General features: G+C 44.7%; 1 protein-coding gene across 2 annotated transcripts; it reads right to left on the bottom strand.

The window, feature by feature from the left end:
• Positions 1–188: 188 nt before the first annotated feature.
• Positions 189–27,862, bottom strand: fam131c (family with sequence similarity 131 member C). Of its 2 annotated transcripts, XM_063033027.1 has the most exons (7): positions 27,693–27,862; positions 20,521–20,645; positions 14,588–14,626; positions 13,231–13,324; positions 5,876–6,058; positions 3,984–4,094; positions 189–1,727 (listed from the first exon to the last, which is right to left on the bottom strand). In XM_063033027.1, the coding sequence occupies exons 1-7, from the start codon at positions 27,712–27,714 to the stop codon at positions 1,381–1,383; spliced, it is 921 nt and encodes a 306-aa protein (XP_062889097.1). In that variant the 5' UTR covers positions 27,715–27,862; the 3' UTR covers positions 189–1,380. The 2 variants fall into 2 exon arrangements, with proteins under 2 accessions (XP_062889097.1, XP_062889098.1); XM_063033028.1 differs by lacking the exon at positions 14,588–14,626.

Genomic DNA, 27,862 nt, shown 5'->3' with positions numbered 1-27,862 from the left:
CCCCTTTTCTTTCTCCCTGGGCCTCCTGTCCGATGATCCTCTCATATCCCTTTTGCCAATCACCTGTCCAGCTCTTGGCTCCATCCCTCCCCCTCCTGTCTTCTCCTATCATTTTGGATCTCCCCCTCCTCCTCCCACTTTCAAATCTCTTACTAGCTCTTCTTTCAGTTAGTCCTGACGAAGGGTCTCGGCCCGAAACGTCGACTGTACCTCTTCCTAGAGATGCTGCCTGGCCTGCTGCGTTCACCAGCAACTTTGATGTGTGTTGTTCAGTTCCTTGTGGTCATTACAAATGGAGCAAGCCCCAGACACTTTCGGAGAGTGATCTCTGTCATCAGCAGAAGGTGCTTCCTTCCGGCCTCACCCCACAAGAGACCACACAGCCTGTGCGTTTTTAGGTGTTACATTCCAGCTGCCTCTTTCAAAACATCCCACCTTTTCCCCAAAGTATTCACATCACAGAATGTTAAAGGCATACAATACGACTGACAGAGTAATCCATTTAATACATTTAAATGTTTTAATTCTTTTCTTTTTCTTGATTGTGATAGATTCCACGTACATTCCACACAACAAAGACAAAATAGTATCACGGCGGCCTGTGAGACAATGACCACATGTCCTTGTGAAGTCCTTTTGACGATGTTTTATGCATTGCGTGAGCAGGAGGAATAACACATCATTCAAAGAGCTATTGGATGAGTAATACCTGAGGGGAAAAGTGCATCTAAGAACTGAAAGGAAGAATTGCAACATAAACCTTTTCTTTTTTAATACTTCACCAGAGGGCTGGGTCAAGTTTAGATAGAGCTACAATGTCAAGAGTAAGACAGGCCATAAATCCTTGTCACCAAAGTGGGGTGCTCTGTATTACCACAGTATTATACGCGAGCAAAGCTAGGACATAAACAACCTTTCGTTTTCTAGTTTTTCACCCTCGATGCCTTCTGTTTCTTACCAAGATGATCATTCCTAATGCGTGAGCCTGGTCATCTTCTCCCTGCAAGTTCTGCCAGGAGTTTGAGGACACCAGGAGTCCCTTCAGATTTCGAGGCGCGGTGTGGATGTGACTGTGGAGGGCAATGAGTCTCTTTTCCTCTAGGAGGGGTCACTGCAGGGCAAACACAGACTTCCTCTCCTGCTCAACGCTGGGACAAAGAGGTCAATTGTTGTGTCGTGTTATTTAATCATCCTATATCCCGATGAATGTAATACACACACACACATGCATACTCGCGTGCATGCACACACACGCACACACCACACATACACAATGTTCAAATGGAGTAGAACAACGACAGTCCCATTTTGAATAATGAAGCAGAAAGCATCCTTGTCCAGCACTGTGGCTTCCAACCATAAGTTCCTGGCACAATAAGGCTAATTATAAAATACGTCATCTTCAATGAACGAGCTGTTGTTGCTGGAGTGTGAATGGTGATGGTGACTTCCAGTGCTCTGTCCGAGTGTCCTGTGCAAAACCCCCCCACAGGAGCTGGCTTCTGGAAGGTACAAGCAATTTGGAGGCTCGTAAGTCAAGGTCGCGGCGGGCGAGGCGTTGTGAGCAGGATCGAGGGTGGCCATGTCTATTTGCACTGGCTCGCCAGCTGGGCTGTCTACGGACGATGTGACGGGAGTCACCACAGTGCAAGGTCCTTCAACGTTTAGAGAGTAAAAACCTTGAGACCCATTGGAGGAGTGATCTTCATAATAAATGTCCTCTGTATCTATAAAAAAAAAGAGAAACTTTATTGTAAACTAATGGAATTTATCACTGGCGACCTCATGGTGATGGGGCTCTATATGAATTATTAAAGTGTTCACCACTTCAGAGAATTTAATTGTTATGGACTCCAGAGGTAAATGTGGACATTTTGGTGTCAACCGCATTGTTCATGGGTAGTAGCAGCAAAAATAGTGAAGTACTTCTAAAATAGGAAACCCCACTTAACAATGGCCTCAAATTACAGTAGTTCTGTCAGAATCTTTATGTCAGAGTCGGACTTTTCTAGATGTGAAGAACTGACTAAAAACTGGTCAAAGACTCAACTTTGCCTGGACAGAACAATCTTTAAGTTGGCAAATAACTGCTAAGGTTGGCAGGAAAACAAGCGGATTAGTTATGATGCATAAGTGGAATCAACAGGAAGGGTGGGGAGGACTGGGGCTGGAGCTGAGGTGCTGTCTGTCTCTTCCCAAGGTCCTAAAATAAAACTGGAGGGTCACTTCATGAGCCTAAGCAAATACACACACACACACACACACACACACACACACACACACACACACGTGTGTGTGTGCATAAACACGGACACATATATGTGCATATCTGCACATCTGTATTCATGTGTGTGTGCGCACACGCAAATTCATACACGTACGGACACAAAGCATGTATGCACACACACACACACACAGAAAATCACACCCTCACATGCAGTCACGCTGTAGGGTAAAACTCACTTCCCTCCCTGCGGCATGAGAACTGTGCTCTGATGTTGGTGTGGTGTCTGTATGATAGACTTCTATGGCAATGCCACATGACTGGGGGCATTAGTCTGATACTGTATTCACTAGAATTCAGAAGAATGAGGGGTGAGCTCATTGAAACCAATCAAACAATGAATTATGCTTGATAGAGTGGATGTGGAGAGGATCTTTCCTATGGTGGGGGAGTCTAAGACCAGAGGACTCAGCCTCAGAATAGAGGGACTTCCTTTTTGAATGGAGATAAGGAGGAATTTCTTTAGCCACAGCGTGGTGAATCTGGGGAAATGGTTGCCACAGGCAGTTGTGGATGCCTTCTTTATGTATACTTCAGGCAGAGGTTGATAGATTCTTGAGTAGTCAGGGCATGAAGGGATATTGGGGTGGGGGGGGAGTGAAAGCAAGAGATTGGAACTGAGAGGAAAAATGGATTAGCCATAATGAAATGGTGGAGCAGATTCGATGGGACAAATGGCTTAATTTTGCTCCTATATCTTATGGTCTTATGATATCTGTAGGTGCCCTTAATAAGTATAACCAGTATGAGTGGTGTGATGAGAATTACATTTATGCAGAGGATTAGCCAGTGCCAAGTCTTTAAATTTCAATCTAATCGTGTATTTGACCAGTGCCAGATACATTTGGGTAGAAGCCAAGTGCCATAAAGTGGGGCTCCAAATGATTTAAGACTATTTGTTCATTTTTTCAGGTATTGCAATGCAAAGCCAAGGCTAGGAGTTCTGACAAAGCAGTGGAACTTCCACTAATTAAGTTTTTAAAGGTTTTGAAGAAAGTAATGACAACCTCACCTCTTCCCATATTTGTGACATTTACTTCCAGAAGAATAGTTTAGACTTGGAAATGTTTTGCTCAGCCTGGCTGGGGTAGAGATTCCATAAAGTTTAAAATAAATCTTTGCAAGTAAGTGACATTAGAGGGCATAGAAAATGTGAATAATGTAGGACTCCTTCGGAAGAGTTAGTAACAGTACAAGGAAGTCCGGCTGAAAGTCAACCTCCCTCTGCTGTCATTTCTAATAATCTATGTGTCTACAGCCTACGTCTCAACCAGTGCCATCGTGCACCAGTGTTCTCTGTGTTAAAGAATAGGCAACCAGCAAGAATGATCTAAGACTATCAAAGAGATATCTCAGAGGAGATCCCAGCTGAGGACAGTATGAGATAGTTAAGGGGATTAGGTTGACCCAGAGAAATGTTTTCAGATACAGCCAGCCAGCAAGGTGCTGAGTTCAAGACGGTGAAAGGTAAATTTGCAACTAATATTAAGCAGTTCCTCAGAGTAGGAAAGACAACCTGAACAGATTTTGGAGGAAGGTGGTTGTAAAACAGCACACGAAATAGCAAGATGCGGCAATGAAAGAGAATGGTTGATGTTTTGAAAGGAATAGCTCAAAGGGGCCTTTCATTGAAACCCACTCCTGTAATAACCGACACCACGACCAATAAATAGAGGGTGAATGAAGAATGTTGACCTACTGAGGTAGTTAACCACATTGCTTGGACTGCTGTCTCCAAGCACTTCTTCAGTGTCCAGCGAGGACCAAGCACTCAGTGTTGCTTCAGTAATAGCAAACTGCTCAGCAACGCCTGTTGGAGAAAGAAGATGGAATTTTTTAAAATGTGATTTAAAAAAACAGCCACAAGAAGCCCAGTAAGAAGCATTGTTTCAGGAATGTGACAACCATCATTACGGACTTCCTCCCACCTCTTCTCATCACTGCCAGGCAGGAGATACAGGAGCTTGAAGGCCAACACCTCAACATTCAACAACAATTCCTTCAATTCCTTCCCCAGGACCATCAGGTTTTTGAAATAACTTGAAAAACTCTAATATTACCTCACACTATTATATATATATATTCTGTCTGTCTCCCCCTTGGCTCTTTCAATATTACACTGGAGTCATTATGTTTATTTTGTTGTTTGTTGTGCACACGCATAATATATATATATAATTTATGTTAATTTAAATTATGCTTACACAAAAAGCTGATTTTCTTGGCATTTATACCCTGTCTGCCCACGGCAACAATGACCTTCGACAAGGCTAGATGCAACTGGTTTTGCGGAGTTGGCACAAGGTAAACTGCAGTGTTATCAGCGGCTCTTCAAATAACTCAAGTCAAGCTCTGAACAGACTGTGGTGTACAACAGGGAGAGACCTGGGATGATGAAATGGGAAAAGCAAGTCTGCACACTGACTGGAAACTCTGGAGCCAATTCTGTTATAAAAGTAGATATCGGTGAATCTGCAGATCAATACCTTTAGCTTTGCTACTTCTCTTTAAAGGCACCATCCCACCGCCAGTCCCAACTAAAACCAATGATTTCCTCTGAAACAAGGCTTCTGCCTGCATTCTCCAAAATGCCTTAAGATATCAATGGTTCCTTCAGTATCAGGGAATGTGCACAGTATACAGCTTGAAATTCTTAGTCTTCACAGACATCCATGAAACAGAAGAAAAATCCCCAAAGGATGAATGACAGAAAAATGTTAGAGCCCCAAAAATCCCCCCTCCCACGCACAAGCAGCAACAAAGCATCAACTCGTCCCCTCTCCCTCAACCACTTGTTCCAGCAGAAATTTTCAGCCCCCTACCCCCCAAAGAGACCATGATCTAGAGTCCATCAAAAAAAACCCTCTTCATCCCAACAGTTTGACATCCCACAGGCTCTCTCTCTCTCTCTCTCTCTCTCTCTCTCACTAACGAGGGAGAAAGAGGTATCTCATGTTTTAGGCCTCAGGTGCACTCTGGGACATCCCATAACCCCTGAATATCCTTTGGCTTTAAGGACTGGAGAAATGCAATATGATATATAAAGCAACACACACAAAATGCTGGAGGAACTCAGCAGGTCAGGCAGCAACTACGGAAGAGTATAAGCAGTTGGTGTTTCTGGCTGAGACTCTTTTTGGGGCTCAAAACGTCAACTGTTTGCTCTTTTCCATAGATGTTACATGACCTGCTGAGTTCCTCCAGCATTTCGTGTGTGTTGCTTTGGATTTCCAGCATCTGCAGAATTTCTAGAGTTTACAATACGATAGATACCTGGGAACAGGTGCTTCCCCTCGTATCATTGCAGGTTGTTACTACCATTCCTGAATCACTGTTGCAATAGGGGAATGTAATGTGTAAATCAAAATGTTGCAATTAGCTAGTTACACACCTGAGCCCCTCAGCTATAAACATCAGAGGAATGCCTTTCCTATTGCAAAATCTCAATACTTTCCAAATTCCTGGCCATTTCCTGTTGCTATCCTGCTGTTTGATCCTTGCTGCGCTGAAATCAAATATTCCAGTTGTCTGGAACTCGTGCCTCCTTTTTCCATCTCAATGATGAACCAACATCCAGCGTGGTTCCCTTACCTGCGGCAAAACGAGCTTCCTTTAGTTCATCGGTCAGATTGGAGTATTGGTCTTCATCCATTGGAGGGGCATTACATCCTCTGCGCTGGGCACCCCAACCCTTCCATTCAATGATGTGAGCAACACGCCCACTTGCCATGGCTGTTGGTTTGGTAATGTGATCTTTTACTGTCTGAACCAGGCCTGAAATAAAAATTCAATGCTGCTCTTCACCACAATGATTAAACAAATCTTGTATTTTATTGTAATCTTAAAAGTTGGCCATCTGTCTTTCAAATGGCAGTATTATGAATGAGATTTATAGGAAAGACTCTTGTTAAACTCAACGCGCTTTGAATTAGTCTGTTCACACTTCGTAAATAGTCCCCGTGGGGTATCATCCCAACCTCCATTTGTCATTTCCTTTACTAAAGAACAAATTGTTTCCTTTTAATCCCTCTTTGTACTTGCACAATTGGAGTAGAAGTAATTTAAGAACGTAAGAAATAGGAGCAGGAGTCAGCCATCTGGCCCATCGAGACTGCTCCACCATTCAATAAGATCATGGCTGATCTGGCCATGGACTCATCTCCACTTACCTGCCTTTTCCCCATAACCCTTAATTCCCGTACCATGCAAAAATCTATCCAACCTTGTCTTAAATATATTTACTGAGGTAGCCTCCAGAGAGAATTCCACAGATTCACCATCCTCTGGGAAAAGCAGTTCCTCCTCAACTCCATCCTAAATCTACCTCCTCGACTCTTGAGGCTATGTCCCCTAGTTCTAGTCTCACTTACCAGTGGAAACAACTTTCCTGCCTCCATCTTATCTATCCCTTTCATAATTCTCTATCTTTCTATAACATCACCGTTGTCTCAATCCTGGGGGAAGACAAGAAGGCAGTGTTTCACATTCTGACACAAAGTGAAAAAACACTACACTTCCTCAGCAACACACACAAAATGCTGGGGGATCTCAGCAAGTCAGGCACCATTTATGGAGGGGAATAAACAGTCAACGTTTCTGGCCCAAGTTCCTTCATCTGGAGTGGAAAGGAAGGGGGAAGAAGCCAGAATAAGAAGGTGGGGGAGAGGGGGGCACAAGCTGGTAGGTGATTGGTAAAACCAGGTGAGGTGGAATGAAGTAAGAAGCTGGGAGCTGATAGGTGAAAGAGAAGAAAGGGCTGAAGAAGAAAGAATCTGATAGGTGGGGAGTGTGGACCATGGGAAAAAAGGGAAGGAAATGGGGAACCACAGAGAAGTGTTGGGCAGGTGAGAAGAGAAGGAGAGGGAGTGTAACCAGAATGAGGAATGCAAAATTCTGGTTCCGATTCTATTTACAATATTTCCTCGGGTCAGCAAGGACTGGACACCCTGAGGCGTGTTCTTGCATTCTGCAGATCTTCTCGAAAGCAAGTGTTGTATATAGCAGAAGAGATTGTGGAGATATGAGTAATGATCTTTCAAGAATCACTGGATTCTGGAATGGTCCCGGAGCAATGGAAGATTGTCACTCTACTCTTTAAGAAGGGAGGGAGGCACAAGAAAGGGAATTGCAGGGCAGTTAGCCTGACTTCAGTGGTTGAGAAGATGTTGGAGTCTATCATTAAGGATGAAGTCTCAGGGTACTTGGAGATACATGAAAAAATAGGCCAAAGCCAACATAGTTTCCTTAAGGGAAAATCTTGCCTGAAAAATCTGTTGGAAGTCATTGAAGAAATAACAGGCAGGGGTAGACAAAGAAGATTCCGTGGATGTTGTTCACTTGGATTTTCAAAAAGCCTTTGACAACGTACCATGCAAGAGGCTGTTTAACAAGATAAGTGCCCATTGTATTACAGGAAAGATACTAACATGGATAAAAGTTTGGCTGACTGGAAAAAGGCAAAGTGTGGGAATAAAGGGGGCCTTTTCTGATTGGTTGCCAGCGGCTAGTGGTGTTCTGCAGTGCTGCTGGAGTTTAGAAGAATGAAGAGGGATTTCATAGAAACCCATCAAATATTGAAAGGCTGAGATGGGGTGGATGTAGAAAGGATGTTTCCTACAATGGGGGTGTCTAGGAGCAGAGAACACAGCTTCAGAATAGAGGAGTGTCCATTTAGACAGAGATGAAAAGGAATTTCTTTAGCCGGAAGGTGGTGAATTTGTGGAATTCATTGCCTCAGATGGCTGTAGAGGCTAATTATTGGGTATATTTAAAGCAGAGGTTGGTTAAGTTCTTGATTAGTTAGTACGTTTAAGGTTACAGGAAGAAGCCAGGAGAATGGGGTTGAGAAGGATAATAAGTCAGCTCTGATGGAACAGCAGAGCAGATGCAATGGGCCAAATGGCCTGATTCTGATCCTGTGTCTTCTGATCTTATGGCCCTTCTGCCCATCCTGTCCCTGCTGACTATCAAATACCCTTCATTACCAATCCCATTTGGTCTGTAGCCATCTGTGCCTTGACAATTTCAAGTGCTTACCTAAGTACTCTCTAAATGCTGTGTCCCTGTGTCCACAATGCCTCAGGCAGTGCATGCCAAAAACCAACCAGCTTCTGCGTGAAAAATGCCTTCGTTATATCTCCTCTAAACCTCTAACTTTAATCTTAAACGGCACACACAAAATGCTGGAGGAACTCAGCATCTATGGAAAAAAAAAGTACAGCCGACGTTTTAAACCCTCTGGTCAGACACTTTCCAGTTGTTAGACATTAAGCAAGATTGGAAAATTGCCTTGAGGTGTCACACTCAGGTCTGGGGAATTATTTGACTCACTGGCAGAAACAGCTCTCTGCCATTCTCTACCTAGGCAGTCTCTTGGCATTGAGGATTATTTGCCTTGAGCGAGGAGTGGAATGGTAATTCCTTTTAATTGTTGTGAGAAAGATTATGCCAATCAGTTATTAGATGTTTTTTGTAGGACAAGACTGAGGTCCAACAGTGAGAGGCCACAAAATGAGTGGAGAGCAGTGATTTAATAGGTACATATATGAGGCCACATATGCAGATACCTATTCACAGTCTAACAATACACAGACACGTACACAAAGACAGGTACAAATGTGGATTAACACCTCTTTATCAGCCATTCCCATCTCTTCCATTCTTAATTCCCTTTCTCTCCTAACTGATCCTTCAATCTAGCAATTGGCCAATTCGGCTAAGGGCACACCTACCCCTGAAACAACACCAAAGAGCTGGGATTGGGTGGATCAGAAGAAATCTGAGAGAAGAGCCATTTCTCCCAGGCTCAGGAATATTTGCTCGTAGTATGCATTTGGAAGGTTTGCCTGCACTGGGTTTGCTTCCAATGAACCCCGGGCGGACTTCCAATTCGCCGATATGGATACATCAGGGAGAAGGCAGGATGTATTAAAGTTTGCACCTGGTCTTGAAATAGTTGCTTAGCTGGTGATTAGATATTTAGAGATCGGGGAAAATTTTATAAATTTGGATAGTGAATGCCTATCTGATTTAGAGAAAAGTTATATTGGACCATGAGGAATGAATTCCTTCGAGCAGGGATTTAGACAAATACCCCTTCACTCTGAACAGTCAATACAATGAAACCACTAGAAATCATGAAACTGAACCAGAAGCTCCCACTGCTATAACTTTGTGGATTACTGCCTGAACTGTAAGGTGCTTACAGCCCCAGGGAGAAAGTCAGGAAGATTGAGTCTGGCCTGTTATTGGACTTCCAGCTTCCTGCTACTTGCATCATAGATTTCAAAAAACTTGGGGAAGCCGCAGGCTGTCTTAGCTGGACCAGCAGCTACCAGCTGATTCATTTCACCTACGTCCCAGTTGATTACCCCTGAGTTGGAAAAACTCTTCGCACTGGAGTCTGCTGCGTAGCAGCTGCTCACCGTTGAACCAGACTCTATAACTGAGAGGCTCGACAAGCTCAAAGCCATGCCCAAGAAACTGTAATAAATCTTCTGAGCCCAGGTCTCCTAGTACAGTGGGGGCACCCCATGTTTCACCAACACCGCCCAACCTCAGGCTGGGAACGCATTCCCTCTCCTCGCATTTGATTCACACTTTGATGGGCTCGTTAGAATTTACTTTCAGTCTGCCGTCCTTCAGAGTGTTGCCAGACCTCTGCCTCCTGAACTCAGCTCATCTTCCCAACTTCAGCCTATGACTTGCAGATGCCAATGCAATAATGCCTGGATTCGCCCCTGAATATACTGGAGGAAGAGGCCAGTGTGAAGAATGCACACATAGTGGCCCTTCTTAACAGAGTAGAAAGATAAGTGTAGGTAAGTGGTTTAGTTGATTCAATTTATCTTAAAGTTTTAAATTAATTTCTGATCTTTTAGTGTTTCTTCCAATGTAATTATTTTATGTAACTTTTATATCAAATATTTAAATCTCTTTGGCTGGCAGAATCTCCTCAAAATAATTCAAAGACTTCTGACAGCAGTGAGCTGTCAAAAGGCGGTCAGGGATTTCTAGAGGTGGACCCTAGGGATCAAACACCCGAGCCCCAGTCGCTGGTCAGAACCCACTCTGTCCTGAGTACGGTGGATGATCTCAGCTGGCTCTTCTTATTGAAAACAGGCTCATGCAGGCAGGCACATTGGACAGTGAATTTGGGGAGCAGATCTATGAGAGTCTGGCTCAGTCGATTATATGTAATGCCACTGTTTAATAAGATTGATTGGAGCAATCACTGAACACAATGAGAACTGAATCACTTTCTAATTTAGCCTCACCTTCATTCCACTGATTCCTCACCTTTTGCACTGTCAACACCAGTTAACACTGCCGGCCTGCAGTGGGACCCAACTTCCAGCCTATTATGCTTGTATTCAATGGGAGATGAATGGCTCAAGTAATCATCCCATAACAACCTTATAACCTACCACCGACCACCCCACCAGCACGCCATCCTCCGCAACTTCCGCCACCTCCAACGCGATCCCAGCACCAAGCACATCTTTCCCTCGCGCCCCCCCACTTTCTGCTTTCCACAGAGGTCGCTTCCTACACAACTCCCTTGTCCATTCGTCCCTCCCCACTGATCTGCCTATCCCCCCCACCCCGGCACTTATCCTTGCAAGCGGAACAACTGCCCCTACACCCCCTCCCTCACTACCATTCAGGACCCTAAACAGTCCTTCCAGGTGGGGCGACACTTTACCTGTGAGTCTGTTGGGGTCGTATACTGTGTCCAGTGCTCCCGGTGTGGCCTCCTGTATATCGGTGAGACCCAACAAAGATTGGGAGACCGCTTCTCCGAGCACCTACCAGAAAAAGTGGGATCTCCCAGCGCCACCCATTTTAATTCCACTTCCCATTCCTATTCCGATATGTCCATCCAAGGCCTCCTCCACTGTCTTAAATTGGAGGAACAACACCTTATATTCCGTTTGGATAGTCCCCAAACTGATGGCCTGAACATTGACTTCTCTAACTTCCGGTAATGCCCCCCTCCTTCATCATTTCCTATCTCCTGTTCCCTCTCTCACCTTATCTCCTTGCCCGCCCCTCACCTCCCTCTGGTTCTCCTCCCCCCTTTTCTTTCTTCCATGGCCTTCTGTCTCTTTCACCAATCAACTTCCCAGCTCTTCACTTCATCTCTCCCCTTGCATGTTTCATCTACCACCTTGTCTTTCTCTCTCCCCTCCCTCCACCTTTTAAATCTACTCCTCAGCTTTTCTCTCCATTCCTGCTGAAGGGTTTTGGCCCGAAACGTCAGCTGCACATTTTTCCATAGATGCTGCCTGGCCTGCTGAATTCCTGCAGCATTTTGTGTGTGTTGCTCGGATTTCCAGCATCTGCAGATTTTCTCTTGTTGGTAACCTTATAAGCTAATCAAGTTGCATAAAATTGACCAAACCAAGAGCAATGTAAGCTGCACTCCTAACTGTTTCCTGCCATGTGTATGGTATTCAGAAATCAACCTGCAAGCAATGTATAGATCAACGGACGTGGTGGGTGGAAGGGGTTGTATCTGTCCTGTCCATTTCCAAACTTCAAACCTTCTCTCTTTATGTAGGACAGGTACTTCTGTGGTTTGTGTAATTTTAAACATCTGGGTGCTCCAAAAATTAACTTATAAATCATGTTGGTGGCGAAAAGATTTACCAGGGTGGTGCTGGGGATCTCAGTTACCTTCTGGGATGCAGGGGCTGGAGAGGATGGAGTGGTTCCCTTCAGTGTGGAGGAGACTACGACTGGTCCGATAAATGTGTTCAAAATCAGGACGAGGCCTGGACAGAATAAAGAGTAACTGTGCCCATGGACCGAAAACTCAGTAACCAGCCAATGCACATTCAAGGTGATCAGGAAAGAGGTAAAGGGGAAACGAGGGGGTGGCAGCAGGTAGTACAAGTTCACCTTCTGAAGCAGGGTCAATTGGGTCATTTGAAAAGGAATTTAGTGGGCATCTGAAGGAAGAGAACTGCAGACCTACGGGGAAAGAACTGGGAAATGGGGCTGACTGGGTCATTCTTATGAAAGGCTAGAATGGACCTGCTGGGCCAAATGGCCTCTTTCTCTAATGTATCAAATCTATTGTATGTTTTATAAATACTGGTAACTTGAAGTACATAGAAGGAGTCACACAGACTGCAGCTCTCAGTTGCAATGGACATAACTCGGCTTTCTTATGCCTGCACGCATAGACTTACAGTATATACAGTCATGCAGAAGGAATCCACATTGCCAAATTAGTAATATGAAAAGTTTTCCAGTCCCGTTCTCCTAACTTTTTCCCAACACCCGTCGATGTATTTCTTTTAAATAGTTACCCCAACTTCCCACTGTTGGTCCTGCTTCCATTTCCCATTCGAGTGAGACCTGTCACATAATTTCCCCGGTTCTGACTTTGGACTTCAACCTCACACACTACTTTGTGCACTCTCATCACAACGGATGTAATGCGTCTTCAGCAGACCGCTTCTTAAGTGCTGCTGTGCATTACCTCATGCTTTCAAATGAGGTTCATTAGTGTTTGGTGTTTCATGTTAAAGATATCCAAGAATATCTCAGAGTTACTCCACTCCCCATTCTGCTCTTTGGTAACACAAGAAGTAAGACCAGAGAATTAAGAACAAGAATAGACCATCTATTCCCTCACCCTTGCCCTGCCATTTTGCAAAACCATGTCTGACCATCTGCCTTGGTACCATTTTGTAGCCCTGTCCCCATATCCTAGTTCACTTAATTTCCAGAAATCTACCGGTCTCTATTTGGAATGATCCCAATCTCTGAGGTTCGAGGGGAGGGCATTCCTTTGACTTGCCACATCCACCATGAAGAAATTTCTCCTCATTCCTGAACTAAACAGACTCTTTCTGATAAACAATACAGTAAAGCAGAGGAACGATTTGGAAGCTTTCCAGCCCTGGGGCGCTTGGCAACAGGCAATATGAACCTACCAACCAGTGATGATCTTGCAAGTGCATTAATATCATAGCCGTTCAGAGTCTGCTTGGAGCCAGAAAAAAATCCATTGGTGCTTCCGAAGCAATTCTAAATCCCAAAGATGAGGACAATTAAACAATTTTCATGATAATGAATTGCAGGTACAAAACTGAACAATAATACACTAAATTAGATTAATAAGGGGCTATTATATACAATAGGATCAACTGCATGCATGCGCATCACCTGCTTAATGTTATCCCATTATTTCCCATCTTCTCTTTAAGGACTCTTGCAGACACCTTTTATGAATTGTTGTCTGTGTGCAACAGGGTGACATAGAGGCTTTGGATGTACGGGGAAGAGGCAAAAAGAACTGCATTGTTTTCCTCTTTGTGAGCTGGACTCAGTGTTAAGGTAGCTGGCATCTCTCCTGTGCTTCCAAGTCAAGTAAATGGGTCACACAACTGATCAGTTTGACAGGAGAAGAGATCACAGCTGAGTGTGGCTGTTCTGATGTAAAACCTGCGCGTGCTTTTGCAAGTAGGGACTGGATGGAAGTTGGTTCAGGCAGTGCTACCTGATCGTAAACTTCCTCACTTTCAGGTGTCCAACCCACTTGCGACATTCCTTACAGGTTGAGACCTACACTTCACTCCTCGCCGGAAGGCATTGGTCTATGAGTCCAGCGCCTTGGTGCTGTGAGTTCAAAGTTCAAAGTTCTGCAACTTCTTTCCAATCCCCTTCCCTTCAAAGCAGAACTCGTGTTTATCTAACACACATCACAACTTCTGCACATCAAAAAAAAATGCTCTATGACTTATTGTAATTTTTTAAAGTGTAGTCGCCGTTGCAGGCAACCAATCATAGCAGCCTGTGCGTAGCAGGTTCCTTGGCATCAGTGTGGCAGTGCATGGTAGAGCAGTGAATATAACCCATATCACCAATGTTAACACCCCTTCCCTTTCTCATGTTACACCTCAGAATTGTTGCTTCCGTTTCAGAGGGTATTGGTTCAACATGCAAAGAATTACGGCTTCAAGCACCCTAATGCATCAGAGTTTCAGCCTGGAACAGGACTTGGGTCCTTTGCCTCAAAGAATCCTGCTCACTGAATTCCTGGCCATACTCAGGCGTGGGGAGTCATCAAACCACTATTCATTGCTTTTCCACATCTTTCCACTTCCTGTCCAGCGCCTTGGCCCTTTATCTATATCCCTGTACATGCAGGTCCAGACAATAGAGCGAGGAATTTCCTCTGTAAGGAAGGCACCCTCCCACGTCAGACAAGTGAGGGTCTTTGTCAGTTTGTTCCTTACTTCCAACAGCAGTCCTGCAATTCATCACATTCAGGATGAAGGAGACACTGACCTGTATGATGGGGTCCCAGCAGAAATCTGTCCTGTCTTGCTGAAATATAATCCATCAATAGAAAAAAAACATTAAATCAACAGTAGATTATAAAGCCTTGTTTTCTTTTCTAATGTTCAGTCTTTGCTCCAGGTTGACTGTTGGTTATCTATCGATTCCATTAGCTTTAGAAGTTTTAGCAAAGATTTAATGTGAACCTTTTTAGTGGATGTCGATGGGGTATCTTGCAAGATAACAGTTAGTGCAGAAACTATTTATAATGAAAATCAGAAATGCTAGAAATGCTAGCATTTGTGGAAAGAGAAACAGTTAATGTTTCAGGGTGATGATCCTTCAAAGAATTGACCTGAAGCATTAACTCTGTTTCTCTTTGCTAGAAGCCACCTGACCTGAATTTATGGTTTTTATTTTGAATTTTCCAGCGCGTGTGGCTTTTTGATTCCACCGCTGAACCTGCCAATGTGCCTGAAAGCTCGGAGTGGTGATCAGCTCTGCTCTTCCAGGTTTGACGAATTGGATCCATTGTCAGCCGATAGCAGAAGTCAGGGGTGACCTTTGAACTGCCATACTTAATCAAGAAGGAGGGGCTTCTCCCACACTTTTCCAGTGTGATTACTGAAGCAGCTGAAAGGAATCTCTTGGCCATTGAGGCCATCAGATGTTGCAAGGCAGGTCATTGAGGGTGGGTCCAAAAACCAGAATGAGAGGCGTGTCTAGTGTAGGATACGGCAGCTGAAAGCACGGGCAGAGACAGTGGATTCGGGAGAGAAAGCCCAGGAAGGAAGGTTACAGTGCAGGTCTGAGTGTGGGACTAGGCCATGGGGAAAATATTGAGGCGAGGATAAAGACCTTGAGCAGAAAGCTGAGAACTCTGTGCAGGATGAATAGGAAATGAGAGCTTGTGTGGCATGAGGCAATTCCTGATAACTAAAGTAATGGAGGGCAAAACCAAAGAACCTGGTGAAGAAGCATGTGTCACATTCGTACTGCGAGTGACAGAGGCAGCAATGCAGGCTTTAATGCACACAGCGATGAAGTTGGGATGGAAGTACATGCAGTCATTGTCACTTTTAGATGTGCTTTAAGTGCAGGTTCCTTTCTGTTCTAGTAGGGTGACCAAGTTGACTTTCAATAGAAAGACATGAAATTAGGGCCTCCAAGCAGTGTTCTAAACTAGGTTGAAGCAGGATTTCTTGCTCACAAAATTCATCTGCGCATAGTTCATTTTTAGGATAGAAAAGGAGGCAACTTCTTTTCAGTATGGAGCGAGTTTATATCACTCCAGTCACCACGTAACACCATAAGATATAGAAGCAGAATTAGGCCATTTGGCCCATCGAGTCTGCCCTGCCATTTCATCATGGCTGATCCAGTTTCCCTCTCAGCCCTTACTTCCTGCCTTCTCTCCGTATCCCTTCAGGCCCTGACCAGTCAAGAATCTATCAACCGCTGCCTTAAATATACATACAGACTCGGCCTGCACAGCTGCCTGTGGCAATGAATTCCACAGATTCACCACTCTCTGCTAAAGAAATTCCTCCTCATCTCTGTTCTAAAAGCATGTCCCCTCTATTCTGAGGCTGCACCCTCTGGTCCTAAACTCCCCCACCATAGGAAACATCATCTCCAATTCCACTCTGAAATGGCCTTTCACCATTTGATAGGTTTCAATTAGGTCACCCGTCATTCTTCTGAATTCTGGTGAATACGGGACCAGGGACATCAAACGCCCTTTATATGACGGGCCGTTCAATCTTGGAATCACCCTTGTGAGCCTCCTTTGAATCCTTTCCCATGTCAGCTTGTCCTTTCTAAGTTAAGAGGCCCCTAACTGCTTACCAGACTCTGAGTGAGGCCTCACTGGTGCTTCTTAAAGCCTCAACATTATAAAGCCCACCGGAAAGACCGAGCGCACACACTCGTCTCAGGATGCATTCCCAGGCATGGAAACAGTGCGAAATGGGGGTCACTCTTCCTCGTATCACAGTCAGTGATGTTGTTCTGGGAGCCTGGCATGAACCCCCTTCCTTTCCACTCGTCTGATGGGGAGCCGGTTGTGGGCCCACCCTCCTGCTGCAGCTCCCACAGGAATGAAATGGTTAAACTGATCCTGTTGCTGCAAAGTTTGGTGTGGGGTAGACCACTGAACTCGTGTGTAATGACCGAGGGGCCTGGTGTTGGTGTGTTGGGGCAGCCACACGGTGCTGAAATGTGGCACTGGGGCGGTGAGCGTGGCCATTGCTGGAGACGGGAAGCCCCTGCTATATGTGCGTGACCAGACCTGATTCTGTGGTCTCTATAGTCACAGTGAGCAGCTTCAGCCTTCTGGGATTAAATATCACAGAAAATCTATCCTGGCCCAACACGGTGATGCAATGACAAAAAAGGCACACCAATGGATACATTCCTTTCGGACTTTGAGGTGAGTCGGTATGTCACCAAAGATACTACCAAATTTCCACAGATGTACTGTGGAGATCGTTCTGAAAGGTTGCCTCACTGCCTGGTGGAGAGGCTCCAATGCAAAGCATTGAAAAAACTCAATCAGCTCAACGATGAACACTAGCCTCCTCCCATTGACACGTCTTCAAAAGGTGATGCTTCAAAAAGGCGTCATCCATTATGAAGGCCCCTCACAACCCAGAGCATTCCCCCTTCTCAATGCTAGCATCAGGAAGGAGGTACGGGAGCCTGAAGGCACACACTCAGCGATTCAGGAACAGCTTCTTCCGCTCCGCCATCAGATTGCTGAAAGGTCCGTGAACCCATGAACACTACCTTGCCATTTTTTATATATATTCCTTTTGTTATTTAGAGTGTACTGCTGCCGCAAAACCACCAATTTCACAACACACGTCAGTGATAATAAAGCTGATTGATTCTCCTCCTGGTCACTATCTCCCCTTCTCTTTGTTTGACTGCACAGCCAAGAGACTTCTGGATGGTCACAAGTCATTCCTGCCTGTGGCCATCAAACTTTACAACTCCTCCCTTGGAGGGTCAGACACCCTGAGCCAATAGGTTGGTCCTGGACTTATTTCATAATTTACTGGCATAATTTACGTATTACTATTTAACTATTTATGGTTCTATTACTATTTATTATTTATGGTGCAACTGTAACGAAAACCAGTTTCCCCCTGGATCAATAAAGTATGACTATGACTATGACTTTGATGCCCAATGTCTACTCTTGAGCTGCTTTTGTTGAGAAATACCTGGGCTAGTAATTGGTTTATTATTGTCACAGGTCATTGAGATACAATGAAAAGCTTTGTATTTGCGTGCCATCCGGACAGACCATTCTATAAAAACACTGAGTAATTAAGGTAAACAATAAACAGGATGCAGAATATAATGAATACATTGTAGAGAAAGTCCAGAGCAAGTAGGCATGGCGGAGTAGACTGAGAGTTTGACCATCTTTATCGTATGAGCTGTCTATTCAAAAGTCTTATCACAATGTCCGTCTTGTAACAGTGGGGAGCTAGGGGTAAGCATGGCCCCCCGGCCCCAAAAAAGAGAGACAGCAGCTTCCGTCACATCCAACAGGGGGCAGAGAGAGAGAGATCGTAGCCCCACAACTCAGACCGAAACTGGGTCAGCTCCCTCATGGGCACTGGCCTCCGTAGCATCCAGGACATCTTCAAGGAGCGATGCCTCAAAAAGGCAGCATCCATCCTCATTAAGGACCCCCATCACCTAAGGCCTGCCTTCTTCTCATTGCCACCATCTTGGGGAAGTTACAGGAGCCTGAAGACACACACTCAACGATTCAGGAACAGTTTCTTCCCCTCTGCCCTCTGATTTCTGAATGGGCATTGAACCCGTGAACCCTACCTCACTACTTTTTTGCGCTACTTATCTAACTATTATATTTATTACTGCAATTCATATTTTCTTCATTATTATTTATTGCCTGGTCCTGCTGCAGCAAAAACAACAAATTTCACACATTATTCCGTTGATATTAAACCTGATTCTGATTCTCAATTCGAGTATGTCAACAATCGGAGGAGGGGCCACCAGCCCTCAATAATAGGCCACACCTACTGTGCCGGACAGCACAGAAAGTGTGGCCCCTATCCCAGCAGTGAGCAGTTATGTCACTCACCTCCGCCCTGCCCAGCTCCGTGCCATGTTGCTGGCATAGCAGTGCACAGCCTGAGTAAATACCCTTTCTGAAGTCACGTCCAGCATGGGACAAAGTTACGTATGTTAGGACTCTGGGATCAAGAGCCCCATGAGGAATAAGCACTCTGAAGGCCGGTGCTAAGCGGGAGAGATAATAAAGTATCTTCATGTAACCTTGCTTTAAAAACACTATTTACACACTCAATTTTAGTATTGCAAATGCAGTATGTTTAAACCTCGTGCAACTGAGTGTGGTTCATCAATGGTAAAAAAAAATCTACTGAATTCACTGCTAAACCTACTTGTAGGGAACATTGCTTGTGGATTAGCTGCTGTTTAATTTCTGCAGATCATTTTCTCAGTGGCTGATGCCTGCAAACATTGCCTGTTGGTGCTCTCCACAAGGATTTCGAGGAGCGAGTGTTGGCTTCAAGTCCTCTGTAATACACCAGATGCCTCTGTGTGGTTCAGTGGCCTGTCCTGTGGGCTGAAACTTGACTGAGGGATGAGCGGGGAACCGATCTGCTACCAGCGCAGGGAGGAGGGGAGTCAGGAGGCTGTGTATTTGCCAAGGATCTTCCAGCATCCACGTTCCCGTGAAGCAGTGCAGAGGTCCTCACCTAAATATACCGTGGGCTCCCTCACAACAAAGATGTGTGAGGTCTGCTCAGTCTGTGGCTGTGAAGTCAATTATCATCAACATCTACCCATTGGAATCTGTCCAGGATGAAGCTGTCAAGACCTAAGAAGGTTGTCCTCTTCTGTTACACAAGAGATGCTTTCATTCCCAGAGGGCTTGGCACGTGTCACCTTTCTTACAAAGGCAGCAGTTTAAGTGAATTTGTACGGGTGAGGCATTTAACAGTGTATTTACTAACCTTAACCACCAAGTTTTAAGTCAAACTGCATCCAGCTACTTGCCACCCGACTCCATGCGTTCACCTCCTGATCTAGCACCTCCCTCTGCGGTTTGTGCTCTGTCTCTGGGTAACTTCCCGACTCTCCTCAGGCAGGATGGAGAACCTCTCTCCACCTCGCCACCTCCTCCCTCAGCACCTCTGGGACAACACAGCAAGATCCCAGAGTTGAGGCATTCTTGATTCAGCAAGCCCTACTTGCCCCTATGGTCACCATGACCACTTAGGAGCTTGACTTTGGCTTCTTAAGTAGTGCAGGTACCAGAAGCTGCCAAGACTGAGCCACCTGTATGAAATACTGGCCGAGGTGACAGTGCACTTGGCACTGATTGGATGTTACAGTCACATGATTCAAAATGTTGCCAATTAATCAGGACCAGCATGACCCATGTCTGTTTTCCACTGGTCCAGATTTGTCCACATTTCACTGTGACACTACTGACCTCCGGAAACTCAAACTCATTCTCAAGGTGACACCGGGCAAGTGGAAAGCCACCCGTTCTGGAATCAAACGTGGTACTGGAGCAGGGAACCTGACAAGAAGAGCTGCTCTCTTGGTGTCGCCTGCAGCCTCCAGGGGAAAGGAGCAGGTCTTCTGGGACAGAAGGCGGAATGAGGGCATGCAAGATGGGAGATCGTGGTGGAGAGGCAGCAGAGAGCAATGGATGGCTGAAGTGATGGAAACTGCAGAGAGACAGAATAGGACAAAAATGGACGCTGGCCCAATACCCGGATTGTGATATTGACCAGGGAGATTTGGAGCCGGGGGTTAGACAGATTGAGAGGAAAGATATTTTATAAGCAGATGGAGGGTTGGGTTAGTTTCTGTCCTTCGGGATTTAGTGCCACACGCCCATGCAGAGTTGGCTCGCAGATCATTACCTTGCAGACATCTTGGTCTTCAGCAGTCGGTGGGTGCTTTTTCTTCTCCTGAGCCACAGCTTTATTTGCATTCTGAGGGGCATCGCCAGTACTTGAGGGATTATCATAAACAGCTGTGAGAATTTCTAAAGAGATGAAATGATTAATCACATTGAGGGAAGTGGAACCTGCGATAAATAAGGAATTGTACCTCTAAAACAGGGATTCTCATCCTTTTCATGCCATGGACCAACACCATTAAGCAAGGGGACTGTGGACTCCAGGTTGGGAACCCCTGCTCTAAAATTCTCCTGATAAACGGCAACTCTTCAGTCTCCATTTGTTTCCCGTACCAATCCCAATCCTCTCAGTTGCTTTCTAAACTCCAGTGGCGCCATCTTATATCACTCTTGTCTCCAGCTCCCATTCACTCATTCCCAGAGACTCAAATACCCAGGGAAATCCAGAGTAACACACCCAAAACTTTGTGTGTCTTAGTCTGGATTTAGTGCATCAGCACAATCTCATGTGTTTATGATTTGGCACCATGGAATTCCAAATTATTTTCCTCCTTTCTGTCCATTCAGAACCTACAGACTTTCAGACAGAGAGTGTAGGACACCCCTGATTTGTCATAACCTCTTTTCCACTCTTTCAGCACCACCAACCATTATACACTAATGATGAAAAGTGGGCCAGCGTTTACATTAGATAGGTAGGAAATAATAAAAGAAAGATAAAAATGTTTGCTTGTTCGGTAAAAGTGGCAAATAATTATTGCATACTTTCTGGAATGGGAAGTATGCCTGCCTCTTTACTGTCCCATTTAGTGACAACCAGTCCAGACACTGCCAATTCCCCGCTGGGGCGGCGGGGTGGGGGGGGGTCTACATGTCTTCAATGTTGAGGAATCATTCACAGACGTACAGCACCAAAAACGGAGCCTTTGACCCACTACCTCCACACTGACCATTAAATACTCATTTTGCACTAATCCCATTTGATGAAAGGGGCTTGTCTGACTGTTGTCCTGTTTTGATTTTTGCGTGGTTCTGCTGAACGCTGTGGGTGCCGGAATACGTGGCGACACTAGCCCCTCAGCACGTCCTTCGGTTGTTAACGCAAATGATGCATTTCACAGTGTGCTTCGACGTGCATGTGATAATAAATAAATCTGAACCTGAATTTGAACTCTCTCTAGGTCTTAACGATCACTTACACTTGAGGGACGATCTCCTGTAGCCAGTTAACCTGTTCATCTTTAGGGTGCAGGAGGAAACTGGAGCATCTGTAGGAAAGAGGTCACGGAAAACATACAAACTTAGCAAACCCAGTCCTGGAGGTGGTCAGGACTGAGTCCGGGTTTCTAAAGCTGTGAAACATCAACTCTAGCAGTTGTGCTGCTGTGCTGCTCCCAAATCTGCCATCCTTACCCAGTCTAGTCTATGTGTGACTCCAATCCACCTAAAGCTGTTGATTCATGACCATCTATTCTGTTTGAGGTCAAGTATGATTGGACTGCACCTGCAAAATTCAAGTCCAGTGGAGTCTATTGTCATGTGCACAAGTACACTAAGGGAAAAACCTGTTTATCGCAACATCACTGGTATGTAGGTTCAGACAACACACTGAACATAAACACAATGAAACAAAAATATTGAACTAGTAAATGGCAGTGAAGGAATGGTGAGACCAATTAAGGACAAAAAGCAGGAACAGTGGCATTCAGAGATATATAGTTGGATAAGTCTTTGAAGATGTCAGGGTAAGTTAATAAAGTGATTGAAATATCCTGTGTCATCCTTCCCTTTAGCGGGAAGAACAACAAAACAAGGATGGTGGATTGAAGTCAAATAACTGGAGTATTGTGTCCAACTCAACTCTTCAGACTTCAAGGTGGTTTCTGAGAGGCTCATTAGGATAAGTCTGGGTTGAGAGGGGTCAGTAATATGGACAGACTGAAGGAGCTAGGGTTCTTCTCTTTAGATCAGAGGAGAGTTGATGACCCCTGTAAATGGCCTCCTTTGGAGATGTAATAATTTAATGAGCCTAGGATTCTGCCAAATAGGAAAGAAAAGCAGCTGGCTTAAGTAATTTAAAGACCCATTTTGAAAAGCAAAGGGTCGGTCTTTATGTAATGCAGAGCAAATCCTCTTCTCTGTGAATTTGTAGCTTTCTCTATAGATCTGTGAATCCATTCCAATGTCTTTAGGTGCTGCTTTTGCTACAGAAATCATTGTTTTGAAGAAAAAAGTACCAACCCTGGGACTTTAAATTTCTCCAGTCCTTGAACAAAAGGAAAGGAAACCATCATTCGGGACTCTCACTGCCCGAACAAGAAAGGTTAAGTGACTGCTTGTGTTGTAGAAGGAGTTAAGGAAAGAGCCGGGTGCCTTTTATCATAGTAAAAAATATGACTCTATACCGGATGCTTCATTTAATTGAAATGAATTTGTTCTTTGTGTAACTGGAATGCAAGAGTTTTATTATGAGTTATGTTCCACCCACAGAAAGGAAGATGATTTAGTGCACTGTCATGGTCAACCTGGAACCTTTAATCCCATCCACTCTGTGATGGTCATTCAATAGGTGAAGACCTATTTAGACCCGGTTCTGTTCTTTTCCAAGAGTGAGTAAGCAGAACCCTGTCTGGTTAATCATCCTCCATAACCAGGCTAGATATCTATGCACTGAGCAAGAATTGGAAGGATGTACTGCTAAAATGGGCTAAAAGTGAACCTCCTCTCTTCCACCCTATTCATAAAGCCTTCACTGACTCATGATTTATGAAAAACAAACTTCCTGCTGGGGACAAGGAGTCTGTAGCGGTCCACTCCCAAGTCTAGTTAATACTCCAGGCAATACATTTGATGTATTATCATCAGTAGGGTGAAACAGGAAAGGACTTTTGGGCTCTCCACAGTTGTCCAACTGTTTACTCAATAGCTCATCCAGGCCTGGGTGTCAAGAAGGGCAAGATAACTCCCTCTCCCGATCAAGCAACTGGTTTCTGGAAGATGATTGTAGTGCCGCACATGAATTGAAATTCCTTCATTGCTCATTCATTCCCCTCCCTCGCCCACTTTCTGTTGACTTAAAGAGAGGTCGACACGTAATTGGAGTTGTGCTACTACCTGTAGCTGACTGGAGAGTGCCAGGGTAGAAGCTCACACCTGCTATTTCGCTCATTTATAGAAGCAGTATGTTACACTCCAGCTTCATCAGCCTCTTCCCTTCTAATTGTTTTGACATGATTAATTCTTCACTTTGCTTACCTCCCTTATCTAATCAACAAGTGTATTCCTTAATCGTTAATTTATTTTAAATCATCAGCTGATTCAGGTTTCTTGATAGGCCGGTGTGGCCAATCTAGCACAGCCGGAAACCTTGCTCGTTCTTCGGGCCCAAGGGTTTCTCAGAGATGATCCAATTTCTTCCCACATCCCCCCCCCAAAAAAAAACATGCTGATTGTTAACTGACTTCTATAAATTGTCCCTAGTGTCACTGGGAGGCAGAAGTTACTGAACATGAGAGAAAGAATTGGTTACAAGCAAATAAATGGGTCAATGGGAGCGAGGAGATTGCATTGAGGAGGCACAAGAGACTGCAGATGCCTGGACCTGGACCAGCACATAAAAAATATGGAGGAACTCAGCAGGTCAGGCAGTATCCACGGAGAGGACCAAAGAGACCCTTCATCTGCCCAAAACATTGACTCTTTATTCCACTCCATAGATGTTGCCTGACCTGTTAAGTTCCTCTAGCATTTTGTGCGTGTTACTCTAGATTTCCAGCATCTGCAAAATATATTGTGTTTATGATGTGCGGAGGGACATGGACGGTGTCACCTGGACTCAACCAGTCCAGATGAAGGTTCTCAACCCAGAATGTCAACCACCCATTCCCCACCACAGATGCTGCCTGACCCACAGAGTTCTTCCGGTGTTTTGAGAGATTATTCTGAGAGCTGGTGTGGACAAAAAATCTTCCATCTATGGTGCAAAAATATATAAAAATATATATTGGCATTGAGTATCGGGTACAGCATATAACAGGTGTTAATGCCCTATTGTTTGATGTGCATTACTACCCATGTCCAGTCTCATCTCCTTAAGCCTCGTGCATTCTCCTAGACTTTACTGTTGTCAATCGTTCTTTCTTCACTCATCCTCACAGCCCATTTCCCACTCCTCCTCCTTCCTCTCCTTCACCCACAGTCCCAGTCCCTCTCCTCAATCATTGCCCCCTTCCCCTCTCCCTCCCTCCATCATACCATTCAACTGGCTTGCTGGTTCACTTCCCCCAGTTTGCATGTGTTGATCATTTTCCAGAACTGTAACTTGGCTCTTTTATCTTCTGTCCTGCAGCTCATTCATTTACAGTAAGTGAGTATCACTGCCACATCCAATGGGTCGTTGTCCTTCCTATTTTGACTTTGGAGCAAATAACTTACCAGCATCTTTCAGAGGGCACTTAAAGCTCCAGCCATATCAGGCGTGGAGTCACATACAGACTAAACAAGGGTACCAGATTCCCTTCTCTCAAGAACACAAATGAAATAGGCTCAGTGGCCACTTTATTAGGTACACCTGTACACCTACTCGTTATTGCAAATATCTAATCAGCCAATCGTGTGGCAACTCAATGCACAGGAGCACAGTCAAAAGCTTCAGCTGTTGTTCAGGCCAACTATCAGAATGGGGAAGAGATGTGATCTAGGTGACTTAGATCACAGGGAATGTTTGAGTATCTCAGAAATTGCTGAGCTCCTGGGACTTTCAACGCACAACCACCCCGAGTTTACGGAGAATGGTGCGGAAAACAAAAATAGATTCCAGTGAGCGGCAGCTCTGTGGGTGAAAACGCCTTGTTAATGAGAGAGGTCAGTGGAGAATGGCCAGAGCGGTTCAAGCTGACAGGAAGGTGACAGTAACTGGAATAACCATGTGTTACAGCAGTGGTGTGCAGAGGAGCATCTCTGAACAGACACCACGTCAAACCTCGAAGTGGAGGGGCCACAGCAGCAGAAGACCATGAACATACACTCAGTGGCCACTTTATTAGGTACAGGAGATACCCAGTAAAGTTGCCGCTGAATGTAGATGGGCTTTTATGGCAAATCTGTACTGTAATTGTATATACAACATTTTAATCTTTGAATTACTAGATCAGTAACCTAATGACACTACCCTAATTGTCGTGTGGGTGGACAGTAACACAGTGAAGGAGAGCTCAGGTCATACTATGGCGTGTAAGAAATCTGAGTTTACTTTCAAGACCGCACTTGTTCCATATCTCTCTAAGCCCTTCCTGTCCTTATGCCTGTTCAAGTGTCTTTAAAATTAGGCTAATGAACCTACCTCAGCCATTTCCTCTGGCAGCTCATTCCATTTCCTGATCACACTCTGTCTGAAAATGTTGCCCCTGAGGTAGATATTAACTTTCTCTCCTCCCATCTTAAACTTTCGTGCCCTCTAGTTCCTGATTTCCCAATCCTGGGGAAAAGACTGTGTGCATTCACTCTACCGAGTCTGGGAAACAAATACTGGAATCAATAAATACAGGTGTCTCAGGAAGAGGAACAGCTATTTAATTCATTGAACTTTATCATGGCTAATCTATGAGCTAATTCCTTTTTTCCCACATCCCCTAATGCTTTGGTTACCAAAATCTAGGAATCCCAGCATTAAAATTAATAATTGACCTCTTATCAGTTGCTGCACGCAGAAGATTGCTCCAAATTTCTACCACGTTCAGCTGGTAGGTTTATCCTAACCTCACAGGAAGGCTCAGCTCTAATTGTTACTCAACCTCTCCCAGTCCTTGGTTCCCCAAACAACTGAAATCATTTTTCTCTCTGCCCTCATTTCTGCTCTTAATAAGAAAGCTCAAACAAATCATCCCTTTAACTTCTAAATTCCCCGAAGTGTAATCCTTGCTATTCGGAGTCCTGGAGTAATTTGGATTTATCCCAGTTAACTATGGTGAGGAATGCTACTCTCTGTACTAACCAGGACTTAGTCACCACCTCCGCTCTCTTTATATCCCGAGTACAAAGTCCAGCCTGGCATCAGTCGTTTTGGTTACTTGCTGACCACTTCCATGGTGCATGGATGTGGATCTACGCATCCTTTCATCTTTTCTCCAATTAGAAGGCATCTCATTCCATTGTTTTCAAGGCCCATTTCATTTGCCACATCTTTGCGCATTTACACAATCCACTGGCAACTCTTGATTATTTAACTTTCACCTAAAGTGCTTGCTGTGCCCCCACCAGCAAACTTGGGTGTGTGGATGTCCTTCCCATTGTCTAATTCATGTAACACCGTAGCACAACTGTGGAACATCGCAGGTCCCCGGTTGCCACATTCTGCCAATCTTCGAATCTGCTTGTTATGTTTACTCTCTTTCTCCTCCTGCTCCAGCGGCCTCTGAATCAGTTTAACAATCTGAAGTTCAGCCTTAAATGCATAATAAACTCCATAATGACGGACTTTAACAGATACCTTGTGCAAGTCCATGCCAAAGCTGAACAGGCATTCCTAAGTCTACCTCTTCGGTCGGCCATTCAAAACAGTCATGATCGATCATCTACAAATCCAAGGTTGTTACATAAACACAACTGGTCCTTCTAATTCCTTCAGGGTCACAGACCCGCTCAGTTCTATACAAATGTGGTCGACCTCTATCAGCCCTCTAGTGCAGTCTGGGCACGCACTCAGCAGTGGGCACCAAATGCTTGGCTTACAAGGTGAGGGTGATCACAGTCTAGACTCTGACTTGCCATTTGATTCAGTTTTCAAGAGTGACTATTGCATCCGCTGCAATGCGCCCAGCTCCGACCACAAATAGAGGCGATTAAATTTCCACAGAACCATCAAGGCAAACACAGAAATTGCAGCTCTACAATTCTAGAATGTTCCACCAAACCTGTACTGAATATAATATTGGGCACCATTGATTTTGTGCTCAGTGTAGCACTCTCCCGCCTGATACTAGCAGCAAGGTCCTGTTCCATTGGTGCGTGTAACCATAGCAACAACAAACCAGGCTGATTTAATTCGCTATACAGTCTCCTTGCAATTCCAGATTGCTATTTAACACCACGGCTAAAGGAGATGGAGTTAGCCAGACGCAAAGGACACGGTCTGATTCTGGGAAGAAGTGGTTATTTTTCAGAAGGTAGACTCACCTCTGGAGATGCAGCAACCCATCGCGAGCAGCGCAGGGAAGAAGCAAAGATTATTTTCTGCTATCTTTGTGAGGCTGCACCATATCTTTTTTTGTGATTACAGTCTCTGTGAGAGTATCTGAACACACACTGCTTGCAGAGGCAACTGGTACTGACGTCAGCGATTTCAA

Source organism: Mobula hypostoma, chromosome 25 (genome assembly GCF_963921235.1).
Source record: "Mobula hypostoma chromosome 25, sMobHyp1.1, whole genome shotgun sequence".
NCBI lineage: Eukaryota > Metazoa > Chordata > Chondrichthyes > Myliobatiformes > Myliobatidae > Mobula > Mobula hypostoma.
The sequence above is the reverse complement of the archived record's forward strand: the minus strand, read 5'-3'. Positions and strand labels throughout refer to the sequence as shown.